General features: G+C 41.7%; 1 protein-coding gene across 5 annotated transcripts; it reads left to right on the top strand.

The window, feature by feature from the left end:
* Positions 1 to 4,506: 4,506 nt before the first annotated feature.
* On the top strand, positions 4,507 to 23,463 carry CNOT8 (CCR4-NOT transcription complex subunit 8). 5 transcript variants are annotated; one of them, XM_006075994.4, is made up of 7 exons: positions 4,507 to 4,674; positions 12,376 to 12,557; positions 13,685 to 13,878; positions 17,347 to 17,508; positions 18,212 to 18,356; positions 20,192 to 20,302; positions 21,932 to 23,463. In XM_006075994.4, the coding sequence occupies exons 2-7, from the start codon at positions 12,441 to 12,443 to the stop codon at positions 22,079 to 22,081; spliced, it is 879 nt and encodes a 292-aa protein (XP_006076056.1). In that variant the 5' UTR covers positions 4,507 to 4,674; positions 12,376 to 12,440; the 3' UTR covers positions 22,082 to 23,463. The 5 variants fall into 5 exon arrangements, with proteins under 5 accessions (XP_006076056.1, XP_025148145.1, XP_044803358.1 ...); XM_025292360.3 differs by having other exon boundaries at positions 4,507 to 4,770; XM_044947423.2 differs by lacking the exon at positions 4,507 to 4,674 and adding an exon at positions 4,806 to 4,824.
* Positions 23,464 to 23,468: the final 5 nt, after the last annotated feature.

Genomic DNA, 23,468 nt, shown 5'->3' with positions numbered 1-23,468 from the left:
GTCCCATAGGAGGCAGTTTCGATAAGAGTCGTGGGAGTCAGATAATGTTGATGGCAGAAGATGGGCTGATGGGCTGTCCGAGTGGATAAAAAGCTTCCCTGGACCACAAGGTCTCATTGTCTCACTTTTGATGGCTTCTGTTGTTGCTGAGGGCAGCCAAGGGAGGAGAGATGTAGCAACTACTGCTGTTGAGTCTAGATGCAGGAAAGGAACCCCTCCCTGGAGAGGTGAAACAGGTGAAATTAGAACACAGGATGACCTGTGATGTGAAAAGGTGAGATTTTTGAAAAAGAATTGAATTTTTATTTTTAAGTTTCTTAAAATTATTTTTTACTAGGCAGCATGTATGTCTGATATAAAAAACAAAAGGGTCAAAAGAGTGTAGAGTGAAAAGCAAGTCTTTTTTCATCATTCCCAGTCTTCTACTTCTCCTAAGAGGCAACCCCTAGAACTAATGTTTTTGTATTTCCATCCAGAGCTTATCTCTGTAAATACTAACATATATGTCTCCCCTTTTTAGGAACAGCTCACCATATATACTTGTTATGCTCCTTGCTTTTTCACTTAGCATGCACATGCAGAGATTGTTCCATTTAGTACCTTGAAGAGCTACCATGTTCTTCTTAAGGTTGCACGCTGTCCCTTTGTCTAGATGTGCCATACCTTATCTGGCCAGTTAAAAGACCACATCTTAGTCATCTTTTCCTAATTCCCTGCACAACATAAAGCTCAGTAAATGTTCAATGCTTCTTCAGAAAATACATCTTGTACAACTTGTTCATTTTTTTATCATTGCTCTTTTTAGAGGTACCGGTATTTGTTCAATAATCCAGATACTTGTGTAATGTATATATTCCTGGCCACTCAAGTGTGTCTTGTGCACTGATCAAACCTTACTGACTTCCAAGGTCTGTCTTATCTCGCTTCTTTAATGTTATTCCTCACTATGTCCTATTTTCCTGTGCTCTAAGAATCACTGCCATATGCAAATATTTATTGATCACTATATGCAGAATTTTTTTTTTCCTATTTTAAAGAGGCAGAGTAGTGGTCAAGACAAGGAAGGAAATTCTGGATGGGGGGATTAGTACAAGTGGAGGTAGGAATGACAGAAAATAGTTTTATATATCTTCGTGGCACTAATAACTTTGGCACATAGTAGGTTTGCAGTAGAGTTTGCATGAATGAGACACTCTTCTCCAATCTTTGGTTTTTCTCTCCATTCTGTCTTTGATGATTCGTTTAGCTTTCTTGTTACTTCAAGGTTGTATAAGATGGTCCCTTCCTTGGCTGATCTCCTTTAAAGGGAGGACAGGTTCTGAGATCTTGAAAGAAGGTAGATTTGGGCTCAAATTGGGCACTGTCATTCACCAGTTTTGTGACCTCGGCCTCTCTGGGTCTCAATTTCCTCATTTATAATATGAGCGAGTTTGATAAGAGTATCTTGGAGGCCCCTTCCAGGTCTAATGGAAGTTAGATTTTTATAGCTATGTTTACCAATTTTTCTGGAATATATCCCTCATCCCAAACTCCAAATAAACACATCTGGTTAAAATCTTCAGAGATATTCTGAAGCCTTGGGGTCCCATTGCTCCTAGAACATTACAGAACAATGCAGAAGTTCAAAAAAGATTCTCAATGCTGGTCATATTACAAAAAAATTACAGGGATCTTTGAATCTGGTTATAACACTAAAGATGAGTTTGTTACATTCATGAACAGGGAGAGGAAGGGAGAGCAAGAGCATTAGTAATAACAGAAAGGCTTGGCTGGCTAAGGAAATCATCCTGTCTTGTTCTTAAGGAAAACTGATTTTACAACCAATGTTCCTCAGTTTTTTAAAACCTATATACTCTCCCAGCTCAGAAGATGTTTAAGTCTTACTTACTGTAATGACCATTCATAATGTGTGTCATTCAAAGCAAGTTTTTTTTCTTTTAAATGTGATATATATTATTGAATATATTCTTCTCCAGTTCAGTTCAGTTCAGTCGCTCAGTCGTCTCCGACTCTTTGCAACCCCATGAATTGCAGCACGCCAGGCCTCGCTGTCCATCACCAACTCCTGGAGTTCACTCAAACTCACGTCAATCGAGTCAGTGACGCCATTCAGCCATCTCATCCTCTGTTGTCCCCTTCTCCTCCTGCCCTCAATCCATCCCATCATCAGAGTCTTTTCCAATGAGTCAACTCTTCTCATGAGGTGGCCAAAGTACTGGAGTTTCAGCTTTAGCATCATTCCTTCCAAAGAACACCCAGGGCTGATCTCCTTCAGAATGGACTGGTTGGATCTCCTTGCAGTCCAAGGGACTCTCAAGAGTCTTCTCCAACACCACAGTTCAAAAGCATCAATTCTTCGGCGCTCAGCTTTCTTCACAGTCCAACTCTCACATCCATACATGACCACTGGAAAAACCATAGCGTTGACTAGACGGACCTTTGTTGGCAAAGTAATGTCTCTGCTTTTCAATATGCTATCTAGGTTGGTCATAACTTTTCTTCCAACGAGTAAGCGTCTTTTAAATTTCATGGCTGCAGTCACCATCTGCAGTGATTTTGGAGCCCCCCAAAATAAAGTCTGACACTGTTTCCACTGTTTCCTCATCTATTTCCCATGAAGTGATGGGACCAGATGCTATGATCTTAGTTTTCTGAATGTGAGTTTTAAGCCAACTTTTTCACTCTCCTCTTTTACTTTCATCAAGAGTCTTTTTAGTTCCTCTTCACTTTCTGCCCTAAGGGTGGTGTCATCTGCATATCTGAAGTTATTGATATTTCTCCTGGCAATCTTGATTCCAGCTTGTGCTTCTTCCAGCCCAGCATTTCTCATGATGTACTCTGCATATAAGTTAAATAAGCAGGGTGACAATATACAGCCTTGATGTACTCCTTTTCCTAATTGGAACCAGTCTGTTGTTCCCTGTCCAGTTCTAACTGTTGCTTCATCTGGGACTTCCCTCCCATCAAGAATCAGTGATTTACACAGTTGTTCTAATTTTGCAATAAGCAAATGCAGCATAAAATCCATTGTTTGCAACAAACACTTAAGGTCTTTGGAAATATAAGCCATCAGGGTGTTTGTTTTACACTTGTGTAACCTGAGAAATGAACAGTCAGTTTTGGGTTCGGGGGTGCTGGAGAGGGGAGAAGATGGGGTATGTTTCCTACTTGATTGTTTCAGTGCACACCAGGCCCAGTGCTGTGGGGAAAATATAGACTGTTCTTCATGTGACTAGCTCTTGATAGAGCTACCCTGTACTGCATGTTATGACAGAGTGGATAAGAGAATATTAGAAACTCACAGGGCAGGGAGAAGGGAGTGTCTTGTCTGCCTTCTCCATCACAGTATTGCTGAATGGAATGATTGTTAAGCCTGCAGCAGTGCTAACAAATACTGAATATTTCAGGGATAACAGAGGCCAGAAACAATGCTTTATTGAATACACTTCTATATCTTGTGCAGCGTTTTTCCATTTATTAACACAAACATCTTGTGAGATGGTTTTTCATATCCCTCTTATTAATAAGGAGACAGATACTCCTTCGGAGACGGAAAGGGAAGGAGTGTTCAGAAAGTGCATTTTTAATGGGATGAGCGTTCACATCCCTGGGGTTGAATTTGCTATCCACTTATCAACAGCTCCTTCAAGGGAAGACATCAAGGAGGATGACTCTCTATGCTCTGGGGAGCCTGCACCTTCTCACAGGGACGGGAGGTTTTGCGTGAGTGACTGTGAGGGCTGCTTGGAACTGCTAACTGTTCAGCAAGTCAGTGTTCTGCGTTCTCTCCCACTATCGGAGAACACAAGGCAGCCTTGCATCCGAGCTCGGTCAAGCTGCCAAGAAGAGGAGTTGGCAAAGAGCTCTCTTTCCAAACAAGATTCACGGATAATCAGAGGGCAGGTGCGGGCTTTGAAAGAAGCTAAGCTAGGCCTGGACTTCACTGCTCTCATAACGAAGATCTAGCGAGTTCGCTTATCATCCGACACGTCTCGGAGCTTCTCGGAAAGCGGGAGCGCACCAGCATTCGCCCTGTGCCTCCTCAGTCAAGGCCGCGTCTTCTTTGTAACTCGAACAGACCCTAGGGCTAGTTGCTATGGTAGCGGTGCTGGCTCTGCTCCCTGAGGCGGGGAGGTGGGGAGCGGGCCTTGGTGGATGTCACCTAGACTTTATTTGGGGTTGCTGCCCACTCCCAACCAATTGTTTGTCAGAAAGGAAGTCGTAAGGGAGATTTCTTGTAAGTGAAGTGTACAGAGGGCCGCATTAGTATAATAGGAAGGGGTCAGGACAACCCCCCCCTCCCCCCGCCCCACCCCCCCCTCAGCAAACCTCCCTTAAAGTCCGCTGCCGCCGATTTTAATGGTCCTTCCGAGAAAGGAGAAAGAACCTAGACGTCGTAATTGTGAAGACTGAGTCAGACAGACCAAGCCCTTCCCTCGGCCTTTAGTCTAGCTAGGCCACGCCCACCACTGGGAGGAGGCTAGCCCTAGGCCACGCCCCTTCTCTTGAGCGTGCGCGGAAGGCGAACCGAGATGGAGGACCAGTGGTGTTTATAAAATGAACCAGCACAACTAACCGCGCGAAGGCCGGAGGGGCCTGTATTCCGCGTGCGTCGTTCGAGGTCGCCCCGCCCCACCGTTTGCGCGCCCGCGCGACGCTCCCGCGAGGCCACAGGTTGGGCGAACACGTACAGGATCGCCGGGGCGCGCAGAAAGGGAGGGGCCGGCGGAGTCAGGCGCGCGCGCGCTAGGAGGGACGCGAAAGGAGCAGGCGAGTCGGGCGGATCGGCTGGATAGAGCGGTGCGACCAGGTTGTTTGGAGGCGGTGCGTAAAGCCGCTCTGGGCCCGGGGGCGCCCATCTCACTGGGCCGCTCGGTTCTAGGACCCGATCCGGGGCAGGGGGAGGAGAACACCGGGTCAAGGGCCACAGTCGCCGCTCCCGGGAAGTCCTCCCGCCAGCCCGTCTGACCGCGCTTTGCAGGCTCTGCCTGTCAGGGTAAGCGGGTCCAGGCTTATCAGGGAGGAGGATGAGATGAGAGAGTGTGGGAGGCCATCAGGGGCCTCCGGGAGGAAAGGGAGGGGGAGCGTGCGTGAGGGAAAGGGTATGAGAAGAGAAAGAGGCCCATCAAATAAAATAGTAGTCGTAATAACCACCACTAGCACACGACGGTAATATTCTAGTGCTGTGTACCGGAGCTTGAAGAGCACCTTATGTGCTTCATCTTTTAACCCCTACCGCAGTCCTCCGAGATGTATGCCATCATTAAACCCATTTTAAAAGAAGGGAAAACTGAGGTAGGAGAGAGGTTAAGTAACTTAGGCAAAGCCCCATAGCTCCTTCGCGTCCTGTCTTCGAACTTAGGTCTCTTTGGCCCTAAGGGGTGTAATTTAAATATCTTTGTTTTACAAAAAAAAAAAAAAAGAAGTGGGGTTAGGAGGAGAGGGGTGAGGGTGGTTTGCAGTGGGAAAGTGATCCAGAACAGGAGAGAAGGATGAAGGAAGAAGGTGTAAGGCAGGGGACCTGAGTTTGGAACCTCGCGCGCCTTCCCCTTCTTGGTTCTTGCGGCCTCACAACTTTTCCTTGCTGTTCGGTGGCTTTCTGAACCAGAGCTGTTCTTTCTGGAGGAGCCAGCTCACAGGCCCGGGCCACAAAACTTGTTGAACTGCGGTTCGGTTCAGCGTGGGGTCTTGGGACACTGTTTGGCGGGGGCGGAGGACGGCGGCCCCCGCGGCCGGGCTAGGGAGAGGCTGCCGTTTCTTCTGAAGTGCTGCTTACTTCCTTTTCCTTCTTATCCGTGCGTTGCAAAGCCTTTGTCCTGTCCGCTAGAATGGGGAAGTCTTCTTTATTGTTTCCTTGCACTGAACTGCACACACAGCCTCAAACAAAACAAACCCAGAAAAACCAAAACTGCTTTTCCCAAGCAAGGTCTGGTTCTCTGGATTGCTTGCAGAGAAAGCGTTTTGTTGACTTTTTCTTGAGTTGCTCTTCAGAGCTTTTCTGAGTTAGTAAGGAGCTTTGTTTTGGAGAAGTTACCCCGTAGATCATTGAGGGGCGATCTGCTCAATTTGTTCTACAGATGAGCACAGGGCAGACACCTCAGGAACTCCTGAGTGGCCTTACACAGTCTAGTACTGGCAAACAACAGGTATCAGGGCTTGTATTTTGCTTTCATATAGAGTGGAGTAGCTTCTGTGGGAGTCAGGTTTTCAAGTCAGCCTGAGGGGCAAACCTCGCATGTAACCAAAATTATCATTAAAAATTCCTTAGGAAAGTGCAGAATTGGAAATGGCCATTGTGTTTCTCAGTAAATCTAGCACAGTTGTTTCCCCTTCATTTAAAAAAAAAAGATAATTTAATTTAATTGTTTAGTTTTGGCTCTGCTGGATCTGTTGCTGCGGAGGCTTTCTCTCTAGTAGCGGAGACTGGGGGCGACTCTAGCTGGGGTGTGTGGGCTTCTCCTTATGGTGGCTTCTCTTGCGGAGCACAGGCTCTAGCCAGCGGGCTTCAGCAGTTGTGGTACAGTGTTGCTCCGCAGCATGTGGAAACTTCCTGGATCAAGGATCAGACCTGTGTCCCCTGCATTGGCAGATGGATTCTTAACACTACTCCACTAGAGAAGTCTTCTCCTTCAGTTTTGAAACGTATTACAGTTTCTTTGGTTGTAATCCAGGTAAAGTAATTAGGTTACCTTTAGGGGCTGTGTTGAACAGATACACACAGTTGAATGGCATAGAGTCATTCTACACTATGAGGTGCCCTGTACTGTGCTGTGTTGGCACTGAGAGAAAAAGTATGTTTATTGATCCCCATTTTAGGCTCATACTGGAGCTTGTGCTCAGTGAGTGGAAAGTGGCAGGCAGAATTTTTAGCTTTATTTATTATTATCATCATTATTTCTGTCATTTTCGGCTGACAGTAGAAATTTACGCTAAATTAAATGTGTGTAATGTTCCTTTTCAGTTTTTGAGTGGCACTACATTTTGCTGCTCCCAAGCTATTGTTTGTTTCTGCATAGTTTTCCTAGATAAGGGTTTGGTGGAAGCATGTCTTAAACATTTTGCCAGTGGTGTGGTTTTGACTTCTCGTTTGTCAGTACTGTAACAGTGATTATACATACTTTCCAGCTGGCTCAGTGGTAAAAAATCTGCCTACCAGTGCAGGAGATGCAGGAGACTTGGGTTCAGTCCCTAGGTCAGGAAGATCCCCTGGAGAAGGGAATGGTAACCCACTCCATTGTTCTTACCTGGCAGATCTCATGGACAGAGGAGCCTCATGGGCTACAACCATGGAGTCGAAAGAGTCAGACATGACTGAGCGTACCCGCACACATATAACAATGGTTAGCTTTTAAAAAGAAGTAAAAAAGTACAAAGTTATATGTTACAGGTGTACAACAGTGATTCACAATTTTTAAGTGTTGTACTCCATTTATAGTTATTATAAAATATTGGCTATATATATTCCTTGTGTACAGTATATTGTTATAACTTATTTTATAATAGTTTGTACTCCTCTTAATCCCCAGTCCCTATATTATAAAAAGAATTTTCTTGGAAATGGAAGTCATGATACTACCTTTTAAAGTTAATGTCTTTGAATTTCAGTTTTCTTATCTGTAAAATATAGATAAAAATTATTGTTTAGTTGCTAAGTCATCTCCAACGCTTTGCGACCCCATGGACTGTAGCTGTCCAGGCTCCTCGTCCTTGGGATTTCCCAGGCAAGAATACTGAAGTAGGTTGCTGTTTCCTTTACTGGGGGATCTTCCTGACCCAGGGATTAAACCTGAGTCTCCTGAATTGGTGGGTGGATTCTTAACCGCTGAGCCACCAGGGAAGCCTGTAGAGAATGATAGTACTGTAAAAGTTGTTGTGAGTTTTCTTCACTGTTACTTTGAAACAAATCCCACATTTTATGTCCAGTCACTTACAACTATTTTGCATTATCTCTAAAACGTGAGAACTTAAAAAAAAAACCACTATTAAAATGCTATGTAACACCAAAAAAAAAAAAAGGAAGGGGAGTAAAGAAAACCTTGAAACCAAAAAAAATCAGACGTTGTTCAGACTTCTGCTGCTGCTGCTGCTAAGTCTCTTCACTGGTGTCGGACTCTGTGCAACCCCATAGACGACAGCCCACCAGGCTCCTCTGCCCCTGGGATTCTCCAGGCAAGAATACTGGAGTGGGTTGCCATTTCCTTCTCCAGTTCAGACTTCTACTTGTCTCAAAAATGTTAGAATTTTTTTTCCTATAAGTTGTTTAGAGCAGAGTTTAACTAAGGTCTGTATGTTTTGTTTGATTGATAGATATCCTGAGTCTTTTACCTTTATTTCTTGTAATTTATTTTTTGAAAAAGCTGGATTCTCTAGTTTCCTGTAGAAGTTTCTGGATTTTGTTGGTTGAGTTTCTCTGGTGTCATTTAACGTGTTCCTGTGTCCTTATTTTCTGTATATTAGTAGTTAAATATAGAGACTTGGTCAGATTCAAGTTTAATTTTTTTTGCAAGACAATTTCATTGTGGTGATGTGTTTTGTTTTTGAGGCACATAATACCTGGTGGTCTCTTTTTGTGATGATTACAGCCAAAGTGATTATTTAACATCTTTATTGAGATGTAATTTACATACTATAAAAACACCCATTTTCATGTAAAATTCAGTGTTTTTTTTTTTTTTTTTTTAGTAAATTTTTTGAGTTGTGCAATAATCATTGTTGCGGAGTTTGGGAACATTTCTGTCTCCTCAATAAGATAAACCTCATTCCCATTTATATAATTCTCAGTCCCATTCTACCATGTAATCTTTTCTGTCTTGATGGATTTTTTTTTGCCTTTTCTAGATATTCCATATAAATGCCAGATGTTTAAATTCATTGCTGCTGCTGCTACTGCTGCTGCTAAGTCGCTTCAGTCATGTCCGACTCGGTGCGACCCCATAGATGGCAGCCCACCAGGCTCCCCTGTCCCTGGGATTCTCCAGGCAAGAACACTGGAGTAGGTTGCCATTTCCTTCTCCAGTGCATGAAAGGGAAAAGTGAGAGTGAAGTTGCTCAGTTGTGTCCGACTCTTAGCGACCCCGTGGACTGCAGCCTACCAGCCTCCTCCATCCATGAGATTTTCCAGGCAAGAGTACTGGAGTGGGGTGCCATTTTAAATTCGTTAGGAGTTACAAAATGGTGATAGTCTATCACTCCATATTTATTTTTAGCTATACAACCTCTAAAGAGAAACTTTCCTTCAACTGTTTGGTTATTTGGGGTTATAGTTTATATAGGAAAGACAGGATACATATTTTAAAAAATAAGTCCATTCACTCTCATTCTCTAATGGTGCCCAATGAAATGTATTTTCTTAGCTCATTATGAACTCTTAAAAAATTTATTCATTTAGTCTTGGCTGTGCTGATTTTTCATTGTTGGGGCTTTTCTCTAGTTCCAGCGAGCGGGGGCTACTCTCTAGTTGTGGTGCGAGGGTTTCTCTTGTGGTGCCTTCTTTTGTTGCGGAGATGAGCTCTAGGGCACAGGCTCAATAGTTGTGCGTGGGTTTAGTTGCTCCGAGTATGTGGGATCTTCCCTGACCAGGGATCAAACCTGTGTCTCCTACATTGGCAGGTGGATTCTTTACCACTGAGCCACCAGGGAAGCCCCATTATGAACTCTGGATTTAAATCTCTATCTGAGAAATCATAATACATTGTAGTAATTATCCATAAAGATATTCAGATTGTATTTTGTTTGACCAGAGGGAACCTCTTCAGATTGTTCCCTGAGTTCTTTTGATAAAACATTAAGAATCGGCCTGCAATGCAGGAGACCTGAGTTCGATCCTAGGGTTAGGAAGATTCCTTGGAGGAGGGGATGGCCGCCCACTTCAGTGTTCTTGCCTGGAGAATTCCATGGACAAGAGGAGCCTGGCAGGCTACAGTCCATGGAATCACAAAGAGTTGGATACAACTGAGACTAAGCGACTAACGCTTTGACATTAGAGCTTCTTAGCTCGGGAACCTTGTTCTAAGGGTTTAAATAATCTAATTGTCCTCTTTTTAAGCATGATCTTTGCTGCTTGGAGGACAAAGACATTTTTTGCTTGAATTGCTTTTGTTGTTTTGTTTTTATGTAAATGTCTCACTAGGGATACCTGCTTCCCCTAAAGTAGTTTTATGGTTGTGTTTGATGTGACACCAAAAAGGAAGTGTATGAAGGGGTACTGATATAACATTAATGGGCGTAGAAATGGTTTTATGCCCTATTGCAGGGGAACATATTAAGCATGGTTTAGAATCTAAGGTTTTGGGCCCCAGCATTTTCTTTCTTTCTTTCTTTTGGCCACGTTGCATGGCTTGTGGGATCTTAGTTCCTTGACCTGGGATCAAACCTGGGCCTGCTGTGGTGAGAGTGCTGAGTCCTAACCACTAGTCCACCAGAAAATTCCCCCAGCATTTTCTTAATTATGGTCAGATATTGGAATTTACTCCACACTCAGTTTGACCTTCTGCCATTTTCCGATGTTCTTGATTAGTTCATTTGCACGCCTTTAATTTATGCCTATTGTGTGTAGAACAAAAATGAGAAGAAATGAATTCTGCCTTTAAGAAGCGTTCACCCATATTTGTTAGGAACCTACCACAGAGTCTATTTAAGTTTCAGAGTGATTACAGAAAATCTACTATTAATTTCAGAGAAGCATCTGTCAAAGTATGAAGTAACTTGAAAAAGTGGAATCTTCAGAGGTTGGTAACAGACGGTTTCTCAGAAGTGTCTCAGAGAAATGATAGTACGTGGGAATGCCAATTTTGTTTTGATCCAGATTCTTATTTTTGCATCTGTCTAGCTATGGTGTTGATATAGTCATAGCTACATGACTGTAGCTACTCATCTGCCTAGCTATAGTTATGTATGGATGTGAAAGTTGAACCATAAAGAAGGCTGAGCACCGAAGAATTGATGCTTTTGAATTGTGGTGCTGGAGAAGACTCTTGAGAGTCCCTTGGACTGCAAGGAGATCCAACCAGTCAGTCCTAAAGGCGATCAGTCCTGGGTGTTCATTGGAAGGACTGATGGTGAAGCTGAAGCTCCAGTATGGTGAAGCTGAAGCGCCAATACTTGGGCTATCTGATGCGAAGAGAAAGACTCTGATGCTGGGAAAGATTGAAGCAAAAGGAGAAGGAGGCAGCAGAAGATAAGATGGTTAGATCACATCACTGACTCAGTGGTCATGAATCTGAGCAAACTCTGGAAGATAGTGAAGGACAGGGAAGCCTGGTGTGTGGCAGTCTATGAGGTCGCAGAGTTGGGCATGACTTGGAGACTAAATAACAACAGCATCTTGCAAGCAAAGATTCATTTTACTCTTTCTAGGAATTTTCCCTTGAATATATTCAGTGGAGCCTACTCTTATATTGTGTTGAGAATCTGTGCGTGGGGTTGCTTTTTAAGTAAATACCCTTATGATAAGCTCCTTTTTGTCATTTTATAACCAGGCACATCATTGCTATAGTAGTAGCATTACTCTTAAAACTGAACCAGGTTGAGTTTATCTTGTTGCCTCCCCAGTTTCCTCCCAGAATATACATTGTAAATCATGTTGCTTCTGGTTGAATTATTTATACCTCTGTCTTCTCTGTTTTTATTGTTGAATTGGTGCTTAGCTTCTTACATGGTGAAAAGTAGACATTAATAACTCAAATTCTAATTTTCATTGTAGTTGCTCAAATTAGCCCTTGGGATTGGTTTTTACAACTTAATTAATTAATTCTCTCACTTCTTGATCTATTTGCCTCTGGTTGTATTTGACTTTTTTTGATGGGGAAAAATAATTTCCTTTTTTGGGTATTGGAGTGGCTATTCCCACGCCCATATTCATCACACAATGTTAAGACTTCAGCGTAAGAGTTCAGGTCCACATTCTTTCAGGCTTTCAGAGATCCTGGTACATTTAAACTTCCTGAAGTGGTTCCTTTAGAAATGTTTCCATGATTTGGTCTGTGTGCAGAGTGATCAGAGTGATGTGAAAGTCTTGTGTAAGAACATTTTTGTGTTCACAGGGGATTATTTTAGTCTTCAGTTAGTCTGGAGAGGGCTCAAAAACTGGATTAGGGTAATAGCTTCATTTCTGTGCTAAAGGGCAGCTTAGGCAAAAGTGTTTTCATGTTTAAGTAATTTTATTTATTTTCTTCAAGTTAAAGAACTGAGGAACGGAGCCAAAGTATGTGTTTGTGTGTGTCTCTCCATTATATAAATGGGAGAATAAATACAATAGTCTTAATATTTTAGTTTAAGCTGACCACGTGATGGTATTGTTTTGATGTCTTTGTTTTGTTAACATCTTAATGCCAGTTTGTAAATTAATGTGATTTCAAAATATGTTTTTGAATGTAGATCAGATCAGCCATTGATTTGCCCTCCAACGTAGTCTGCCGAAAGCCCCTTCAAGTTTCTTCAGGATGCCTGCGGCACTTGTGGAGAACAGCCAGGTCATCTGTGAAGTCTGGGCCAGTAATCTGGAAGAAGAGATGAGGAAGATTCGAGAAATTGTGCTCAGTTACAGTTATATTGCCATGGTAAGGAGCTCTACTCTCTTTGACTCACCTTCTGAAACGGACTTAGGGAATATTTAATACGAGATTTTGAAAGAAATGATTACACTAAAGCCATGGTAAATTAAACATGCTGGCAGGTTATGTTGCTTTTATGAAACATCAAGGTAGCCTGTGTGTCTGAGAAGGATGTAACCTCCAGGATCTTAGATTATTGATGATGTTACTCTGTCTTTAAATAGAAGTTGTCTCAGCCCATAGGACACATGTGTTCCACAGGTATGGTGACTTTGACAGTGTTAAAGCCCTTTTTAAAAAGTAGTTGGCAGCATTTAAAAGTCAAGAGATCTTACTCAAATTCCAGATTTTTGGTATCTCTGGAAAAAATGGGCACCATAGGGTCCACGTTCCTGTCCAGTGTTGAGTAGATGGAGGGAGACATGTGTCCTAGTGAGGTCAAGGCCCTCTTTTAGAGGAGGCGTGTACTCTTTAGTTTGCTCCAGTCTCCATTACCTATAACCCTTTTCATATTCTGTGTGCTTTACTCCTTTACTTTAACTGCCTGGAGTTTGTGACTCCTGCTGTGGAGAGTATAGAATTAGGTCTTCAGGCTGGTATTCAGAACTCTCTCTCTGATCTTGTTCCAGGCTTTTTACTTTAAGCCAAGTGTGGCTCTTATTATTGTTTTTTAATGGCTGTCTCATGTTCCTGTATTTGTGTTTATTCATAGAGTTCTGTTCTCAACCTCGACTGTTCCTAGTTAATTGTATATGAACCTAGAATGGTGGTGTTTTTTTTGCCACCCTGCCTGTCTTGTAGGATCTTAGTTTGCCAGCCAGTGAAAGCGCTGAGTCCTAACCATTGTACCACCAGGGAATTCCCAAACTGAGAATGTTCTTAATGGACCCAGAGTTGGTCAACTACTTCTGTTCGCATTCTGCTTAGATCTCCAAGTTGTTGTGTAAAGCTTCATGATTCTAGTGCTCCTTCTGCAGATTAATGAAATCAGTATTTTAAGGTGAATTTTTGTGCCTGAGCTTGGGGTTTGTTGTATAGCTTTTATAAATGGAAATAAAAATTTTTTTATAAATGATAAGTCAGCATCCAGTGTTTTGTGAAACCTTATGACGAGAGACTTTTTCCTTTCCTAGGACACAGAATTTCCAGGTGTTGTGGTACGACCCATTGGTGAATTTCGTAGTTCCATAGATTACCAGTATCAGCTTTTACGGTGCAATGTTGACCTTTTAAAAATCATCCAGCTGGGCCTTACATTCACAAACGAGAAGGGAGAATATCCATCTGGAATCAACACCTGGCAGTTCAACTTCAAATTCAACCTTACGTAAGTGTCTGAGGCACTTCTCAGTGTTATTCTTAGACTTTCTACATTTGTGCAGACTGTGACTTTAACTGATTTTATTAATTTTAAGTTTTGTTTCCCTCAAACCCAAGTAGGGGGTGGACAGAGTAGTCAATCAGAAGATGGAGTAACAAATACCAGAAAAAAAAGCCTCCCTTAAAGAACTCTGACAAGTTGACAATAAAAAGCTCAGTTAAAAATAGGCATAAGATTTGAATATATATTTCTCCAAAGAAGATTTAAAGATGGCCAATAAGCTTGTGAAAAGATGGCCACCATCTTTAGTCATTAGAGAAATGCAAATCAAAACCATGAGATAGTAAACTACTTCATACCCACTAGGCAGCTATAATCAAGAAGACATAATAGCAAATGTTGATGAGGGTGTGGAGAAATTAGAACTCTCATATATTGCTATTGGAAACATAAAATGGTACAGCCTCTTTGGAAAACAGGCAGTTTCTCAAAAGGTGAAACATGGCGTTACCGTATGACCCAGCAATTGCACCTAAAAGATGAAATCATACATCAGTGTAAAAACTTGTGAGTGTTCACAGCAGCATTATTCATAAAGGCCACAATGTAGAAACAGTCCAAATGTCTGTGATCTGAGGAATGGCTGTATATGGTATCTCCATGCCATGGAATGTTACTGGACTGTCCAGAGAGATAAAGTACTGACATATACATGCACGAGCTTTGAAAGCATCATACTAAGGGAAAGAAGCCAGACATGAAAGATCACATATCCTATGATTCTGTTTATTTGAAATGACCAAAATAGGTCCTTTAGAAAATAGAGTAGTAATTGTCCAGGGTGGATAGCGGGGAGGTAATGGGGAGTGAGTGCTTAATGGGTAGGGGCTTTCTTTTAGAGGTGATGAGGTGGCACGTGATTGATAGTGGTTATACAACTCTGTGAATATACTACTGAATTGCATACTTTACATGAGGGCATTGTTTAGTACGTGAATTATATCTTAGTAGGGCTGTTTAAAATGTAAAAGGGAAATCAGTTCCCCAGTTAGGAGATCAGGGTTCTAATTGCAGTTCTGCCATTTCTTAGCCGGGTAAATTTGGGTCTGTTACTTTACCTTCTATAATTCAGTTTCCTTATCTGTAAATAGTGTTATTACTATCTTTCATGATAGAAATGAAGTATAGAGGGTATGCTAATCAAGGGTAACTGAAACTGAAGCCTATCTGATAGTGGGCAAATTTTATGCACTTTAGAAAAAAGCTGTGGTAAAAACCACACAACATGAAATTTACCATCTTAACCATATTTAAGTATACAGTTGAGTAATGTTAAGTGTATTTGTGTTGTGGTGAAGCATACCTCCAGAACTTTTTCATCTCGCAAATCTGAAACTGTATCCATTGAACAACAGCTCACCTTTTTCCTTTCCCCCAGCTCTTGGTAACCATCATTCTCCTTTGTTTCTATGAATTTGACTAGTTTAGATATTTCATATAAGTGGAATCATACAGTATTTGTCTTTTTGTGACTGGCTTATTTTACTTAGCATAATGGTGCTGGAGAAGACTCTTGAGAGTCCCTTGGACAGCAAGGAGATCAAACCAGTCAATCCTAAAGGAAATCAACCCTGAATATTCATTGGAAGGACTGATGCTGAAGCTGAAGCTCCAATACTTTGGCCACCTGATGTGAAGAGCCGACTCATTGGAAAAGACCCTGATGCTGGGAAAGATTGAAGGCAAAAGGAGAAGAGGGCGGCAGAGGATGAGATGGTTAGATAGCATCAATGACTCAATGGATATGAATCTGAGCAAACTCCGGGAGATAGTGAAGGACAGGGAAGCCTTGTGTGCTCCAGTCCGTGGGGTCACAGAGTTGGACACAACTTAGCGACTGAACAACAACAAATGTCCTTAAGGGCCATCCATGTTGTCATATGTGGCAGAATTGCCTCCCTTAGCTGAGTAATAGTCCGCTGTATGTATGTGCTGTATATTGTTCATCTGTTCATCCACTGATGGACATTTGGGTTGTCGGCACCTCTTGGCTGTTGTGAATAGTGGTGCTGTGAACATGGATGTGCAGGTATCTATCACCTTGAGATACTGACTTTCTGTCCTTTGTATGTATACCTAGAAGTGGCATTGCTGGATCATGTCATAGTTCTTCTTGGAAGTTTCTGAGGAGGATGTAATTTTTAAGGGGAAAATTTGGGGAGATCATTGTTTTTTGCTCATTAAATGAGGTGGTGTTAGTGTATTTCCTATTGGGCCCCAGTTCTTGAAAACTGCTTTGTTTAATTGGGACCAGGAGCATCTGATAGATCAGGAATAATTTTTTGGTTATTGTTCATTTGTTTTGGAGCTTTCTTTGAGGTTCAGAGAATAATTTTAGGAGATGATCTGGATCTTTCCTTTAACTGTAGTTTTTGAGTCCATAGCCAAAGCCTGTTATTTGTACAGTGACGACAGTTTAGTACACAGGAAAAATAAGGGTTATATTTATTGCATGATTGGTGTTTGTATTTAAAATAGAGTTTATTTTAGTAAGAACAAGATTGTGATTGAACATTGGTTTCAGTTTAGCGGAAAAAATTGAGATTGTGGTGTTTTGCTTTCTAGTGCTCTGTCCTAAGTTTATGTGAAAAACAAAAGGCAAGCAGTGAAATCCAGTGGAAAAGGAGGAAAACACAAACCTTCATTTGTGTTATGTGGTATTATAAATATTCCTGTGTTTAGATTAATAGATCTTTACAGTGGAATACTATTTCAGAGCCATAAAGAATGTGTTATATCTGTGAGTGTTGGTCTGGAAAGATAGCCTGTGATATGTAGATATAGGGATGGAGGTGTGTCTGTGGGTAGAGAAGACAGGGTATGTAAACTGAGATGAGGGCTTCCCGCATAGCTCAGTTGGTAAAGAATCTGCCTGTAATGCAGGAGACCTGGGTTTGATTCCTGGGTCGGGAAGATCCCCTGGAGAAGGAAATGGCAACCCACTCCCGTATTCTTGCCTGGAGAATCCTATGGACAGAGGAGCCTGGCAGGCTACAGTCTATGGGGTCGCAAGAGTCAGACACGACTTAGCGACTAAACCAGCCAACCAACCGAACTGAGATGAAAGATTTAAAACAGTCATTTCTATGTGGTAGCATTATAATAAAGTTATTTTTTACACTTTCTATTATTTTTAAATTTTTGCATTGATTGACTCTGCTTTTCTTTAATGAGAAAATGTGGATCTTTCATAATGAATACACTTATTTTGCAGGGGAAAATCCCATTTTTCTTTCTGTTACAGATAAGATTACTTTGTTTGCTAGAATACTGGAAGGAATGAATTGATTTATTCTTAAAGTATGAAAGCAATTCAAGAATACTTGTTCTGTGATTTATATAGTGATGGTAATATTGTTGTCCACTCCTTCTTTTACTATGCTAGGAGCTAAGAAATGAATGCCTTTTTTTTAGAGAGGACATGTACTCCCAGGATTCCATAGATCTCCTCGCTAACTCAGGACTGCAGTTTCAGAAGCATGAAGAGGAAGGGATCGACACACTGCACTTTGCAGAGCTGCTCATGACATCTGGGGTGGTTCTCTGTGACAACGTCAAATGGCTCTCCTTTCACAGGTCGGTCTCAGTGTTTCTCCTTTGCTTTGGGAGCAGGCAGTCGAATTCTTACATTACTTTGCAGTCCTCTTGGCACTCTTGTTGTTCACTAGCAGTTATAAAGTTGAAATGATAACTGTTGCTCACATTTCAGTTTTTCAAAACACACTTTGGAGCTCATACTGGTTTATTTCACACAGTATTAGGCTGTGTCCCATGGCTGTCAGGGAGTATATGCCAAGTGAAAAGATGGAGGGTGGGAAGGATAGAAGACTTGGTCACCTTTTCTTGTCATTTAAATGGCTGACCTGGGGTTTCCTGGGTACTCAAAAACCACATTCTCCTTGAGAGGTGTTTTTTTTTTCCTGCCACACTGCATTGCTTGTGGGATCTCAGTCCCTGACCAGGGATTGAACCCAGGCCACAGTGAAAGCTGCTAACCGCTAGACCACTAAGGAACTCTCTTCCTTTCACTGCTTTTAAATTTTTGATGTGTAAAACCCACATTGATAAACCCTTGGGTTCACTTACATATATCCCATATTAATCTGTTAGGTTGTCATTTAATGGAAAATTCAGAGTATAGGATAAACTGTAGTCCTTGGGAAACTGAAGTTCCTAACATGAGGTAGCACCATAAACTCTGAGAAATAGGCAGTTGAATGCTGGGGTCTGATAACTGCTGATAACTCTTTTACCTTACTGCCTCATTCTCTCCTTATAGTGGCTATGATTTCGGCTACATGGTAAAGTTGCTTACAGATTCTCGTTTGCCAGAAGAAGAACATGAATTCTTTCATATTCTGAATCTTTTCTTCCCATCCATTTATGATGTCAAATACCTGATGAAGAGTTGTAAAAATCTTAAGGTACACAGTATTTTTCTTAATATATAGTAACAACAACAAGAAAAAGATAAAAATGTAGACTTGTCATTTTGCTTTATTTCAGTTTGTTGAGCACATGTCCTTGAAATCCTACTGGGTGCCAGTCTGGTGCTAGACAGGGTGTATGTAGAGTTGATTGGCACAGGAATTTGTGTGGTAACTGTCTTTGACCTGGGCATGAGTGGAGCCTTCTACTTCTCTCACCATAAGGCAGGCATTCCTTGCTTAGGGCCCACGAACCTAGTGAAACAGTTGGAGACGTGAGGTGTGTGTACGATTTGTTAGGGATAGGGTTTGCAGTGTACCAGACTCTCAGAAAAAGCAAGAGAGTTCCAGAAAAACATCGATTTCTGCTTTATTGACTATGCCAAAGGCTTTGACTGTGTGGATCACAATAAACTGTGGAAAATTCTGAAAGAGATGGGGATACCAGACCACCTGACCTGCCTCTTGAGAAATTTGTATGCAGGTCAGGAAGCAACAGTAAGAACTGGACATGGAGCAACAGACTGATTCCAAATAGGAAAAGGAGTACATCAAGGCTGCGTATTGTCACCCTGCTTATTTAACTTATATGCAGAGTACATCATGAGAAACACTGGGCTGGAAGAAGCACAAGCTGGAATCAAGATTGCTGGGAGAAATATCAATAACCTCAGATATGCAGATGACACCACCCTTATGGCAGAAAGTGAAGAGGAACTAAAAAGCCTCCTGATGAAAGTGAAAGTGGAGAGTGAAAAAGTTGGCTTAAAGCTCAACATTCAGAAAACGAAGATCATGGCATCTGGTCCCATCACTTCATGGGAAATAGATGGGAAAATAGTGGAAACAGTGTCAGACTTTATTTTTTGGGCTCCAAAATCACTGCAGATGATGACTGCAGCCATGAAATTAAAAGACGCTTACTCCTTGGAAGGAAAGTTATGACCAACCTAGATAGCATATTGAAAAGCAGAGACATTACATTGCCAACAAAGGTCCGTCTAGTCAAGGCTATGGTTTTTCCAGTAGTCATGTATGGGTGTGAGAGTTGGACTGTGAAGAAAGCTGAGCGCCAAAGAATTGATGCTTTTGAACTGTGGTGTTGGAGAAGACTCTTGAGAGTCCCTTGGACTGCAAGGAGATCCAACCAGTCCATTCTGAAGGAGATCAGCCCTGGGTGTTCTTTGGAAGGAATGATGCTAAAGCTGAAATTCCAGTATTTTGGCCACCTCACGTGAAGAGTTGACTCATTGGAAAAGACTCTGATGCTGGGAGGGATTGGGGGCAGGAGGAGAAGGGGACGACAGAGGATGAGATGGCTGGATGGCATCACTGACTCGATGGACATGAGTCTGAGTGAACTCCGGGAGTTGTTGATGGACAGGGAGGCCTGGCGTGCTGCGATTCATGGGGTCGAAAAGAGTCAGACATGACTGAGCGATTGAACTGAACTGAACTGAGACTCTCAGAGGAGTTCTTAGCTCTAAACAATTTAAGAACTCTCTCCCCTAAAAATTGCTAATCTAAGAGGCGTCCATCTAGAATTGCACTGGCATTTACTGTTTCCCCAACCTTGTTTTCCAGCAGTGAGGACTTTCAGTGGCAGAGGTCTGACAAGATTAATATAGAAAAGAAAGGAGTGAAAAGTAGTGGAATATAAGACAGTGTATCATTTGGAGGGTTAAAAAGGGGATAGTCTGGGGTGAGGCCTGTTAAGTAAATAGTTGACATAGTTGACTCCAGTAGAGCAGACAGACAGAGTTGACAGACATGGCTGACTCCAGTAGAGAAGTTGGGTCTGTAGTATTATATGTGTTTCCTTCCATCTCCAGGGAGGTCTTCAGGAAGTTGCTGATCAGCTGGATTTGCAGAGAATTGGAAGGCAGCACCAGGCAGGCTCAGACTCACTGCTGACAGGAATGGCATTCTTCAGGATGAAAGAGGTAAGGCAAAAGGCTTTTTGGAAATCTATAGTTTCTCTTGGAAGTTGATGGCCACCTTGAAAGCAGGGTTTTTGTGTGTGTGTGTTTGTTGTGCATATGTTAAACACACTATGATTTGAGAGGCAAAGAAACATTCTGAAATGGAGGTTACTCAGCATACTCAAGTCTAGAAGTGTACTTTGTGTTCCTTGCAGTGCTCATCCTTGGCAATTATTTGCTTTTCTTCTGATTTCTGTAATATGAACACATTTGTTAAACCACCCACTCATTTTATGCTGAGTTCTATTATCAAATGTCCCAATCTGACATCATACTCAGTGGTGAAAAGCTGAAGGCTTTTCCTTTACGATGAGGAACAAGACAAGGATACATACCCACTCTTGCCAACTTTTATTCAACATGGTTTTGGAAGTCCTAGCTGGAGCAGTTAGGCAAGAAAAAGAAATTCAAGGCATTCAAATCAGAAAGGAGGAAAACTGTCAGTATTTGCAGATGACATACTATATATAGGAAACCACAAAGACTCTATCAAAAAACTTTCAGAACTAATAGATGAATCCAGTAAAATTGCAGGATAAAAAAATTAATATAAAAAATCTTTTGTGTCTATACACTGATAGTGAACTATCAGAAAGAGAAATTATGAAAACAGCCTCATTTACATCAAAAAGAATAAAATGACCTTGGAACAAATTTTATCAAGGAGGTGAAAGACCTGTACACTGAAAACGGTGAGACATTAATAAAAGAAACTGAAGAAGACATAAGTCAATGGAAAGATATTCTGGGCTCATGGATTGGAAGAATTAATATTGTTAATTCATACTACCCAAAGCAGTCTACAGAGTGAATGTAATCCTGATCAAAATTCCAGTGGGGTATTTTTTCACAGAAATAGCACAAATAATCCTAAAATTTATATGGAAGCATAAAAGACCCCCAATAGCTAAAGCCATGTTGAGAAAGAACAAAGCTGGCAACATCATGCTTCCAGTTTTGCCCTCTGGGGCACCCTTGGCAGTGTCTGGAGACATTTTCGGCTATCATAACCTGGGGAGTGGGGTTATGCTGCTGAATATCCCACAGTGCTACCATACACTGGACCACCTCCTCAACCCCCAGCACCCCCAGGAGTGCCCAGAAGGGTGAGATACCTTGCTTTGTGTGCTTCATGTCCATTTTCGTAACAATTTATTACTGTATTACCCACTTTATGGACGGGAATCTGTGCCTTAAGGAGCGTTGAAGTGACTTCACCACAGTGAGTCAGTCTGAGGCTAGAGCCCAAGCTCTTAACCGTTGCACTACCTGTTAAAGAGCAGGGATGAGATAGAGGCCGTTGTACTAAAAGCAGCAACAGCAGCAGAGGGACCCTGGCAGTGAAAACTCATGGAAAGTATCAGTAGAAGTGTTTTGAAAGGGGAACTATATAGAGAGAAAGGAACATAAAAAGACTATGCATAGGAGAGGTTTGGAACCTTTCTTTATGAAGTTAGCTTCTAGTTGGCTAGATGGTCAAGGCCTTAAGAAAGCTGGGAGGTGCTGATGTGATAGTGTTGCGGCTTGGCCTGCTTCTTGGCATGACTCTTGGCATGGTTCTCACCAGGGGTTCTCTGTCCTGTTCTGCAGTTGTTTTTTGAGGACAGTATTGATGATGCCAAGTACTGTGGGCGGCTCTATGGCCTAGGCACGGGAGTGGCCCAGAAGCAGAATGAGGATGTGGACTCTGCCCAGGAGAAGATGAGCATCCTGGCGATCATCAACAGCATGCAGCAGTGATGGCGGTGAGGCTCTGCAGGCTGGGCCCGTCCCGAGTGGTGCTTCCTGTGCTGACCGTGTACACTGACCTTCCTCCCCAAGAGAAGACGCCTTTTTTGAGCAAACTGTACCTACCATCTGTGTTTACAGACAGACTTTTGTTTTACTGAAGACAAGAGATGACTTTATTTTAGATCCAGAAGAAGTTTGCTCTGAATTTGTAACGTCTTCCCTATTCCTCATCCCTAAGCCTCTATTCTCCAGTTACCTCCTGCCACCAGCATCCATGGCTCCTTTGACACCTTTTAAAATCCAGGACAAGTCAGAAACAAACTAGTAAAATGTATATAACTCTTACCTGTTGTCATTCTTTTTCTTTTACATTTGTTGCTAATCTCTGAGGATGAAGACTTCTTGCTGTGAACCTCAGCTGAGCTGAGGGCTTCGAGCAAAAGTGGAACCAAGCGATGGGCTTGTGAAGTGGGTTATAGATGTTGAGCCTTTTCCTTTCTTTCCTTTCGTTTATTTTGACTTTTCTCGAGGACATTTGCTTTCCTCACACTTTGCTGGTCTTATGTATTATTATGTGGAAATGAATTAGAAATATGAAATATGAAGACCAGATAATGAAAATGTTCCTTAAAAACAAATTTCTACTGCATCTGTTTACTGCATCTGTCTCCGCATTATGTACAAGGAACTCCAGGATGGGTATTAAGTTAACCACTTAAATGTCTTCAAGTCTGTTCCATTGTGCCACTGAGATTTGCTGTGACATATGCATCATTTGAAATCATTTTAAGTTTTCATTTCATAAAATATCTTGGAAATTACTGAGAGCAGGTTTTGGGGCGTAGTCTGTTATATTTTCAGTAATGTAATTTCAGATGGTTGTCTCTCTTCTCCCACCTGTCTTCTCTGTTTTCTGTGCTTTTCCTTTTCAGCAAACTGAGAAGTTAGGGACATGGATTAATGTGAGTACAAGGAAGGTGAGTCTTAAAAAAGTCACAGTGGTTACATGTAAACAGGGCAGTAAGGAATTGGGTTTATAGGGTTCTCATGGAGTAATATCCCATGCACAACTGGGGTAAGGAAGCTCAGGATTGTGAAATTTTTTTTAACTAGTCATTTAAAAAGTATGCTGTTTTTTTGTTTTTTTTTTTTTTTCTGAATGACTACAGTATGGACAATTTCAAAAACCAAAAACTCCTTTGGAATAGTGGAAATGAAAACTGGTAACTCACTGAAGTGGATGAATAGTCTTGCATTTTAAAAGCTTATGGAAAACTCAATTTGAAATGATTAAAAAATGTCAAGTATTATAAGCTGGTATTTAAGATGCTTGTAAATATTATTTATGTTTTTAATTTTGTAAAATAAAGATTTCTTTTTAACCACTGGCATGAAG

The sequence above is a fragment of the Bubalus bubalis genome, chromosome 9, assembly GCF_019923935.1.
Source record: "Bubalus bubalis isolate 160015118507 breed Murrah chromosome 9, NDDB_SH_1, whole genome shotgun sequence".
In the NCBI taxonomy this organism is placed as follows: domain Eukaryota; kingdom Metazoa; phylum Chordata; class Mammalia; order Artiodactyla; family Bovidae; genus Bubalus; species Bubalus bubalis.
The sequence above is the reverse complement of the archived record's forward strand: the minus strand, read 5'-3'. Positions and strand labels throughout refer to the sequence as shown.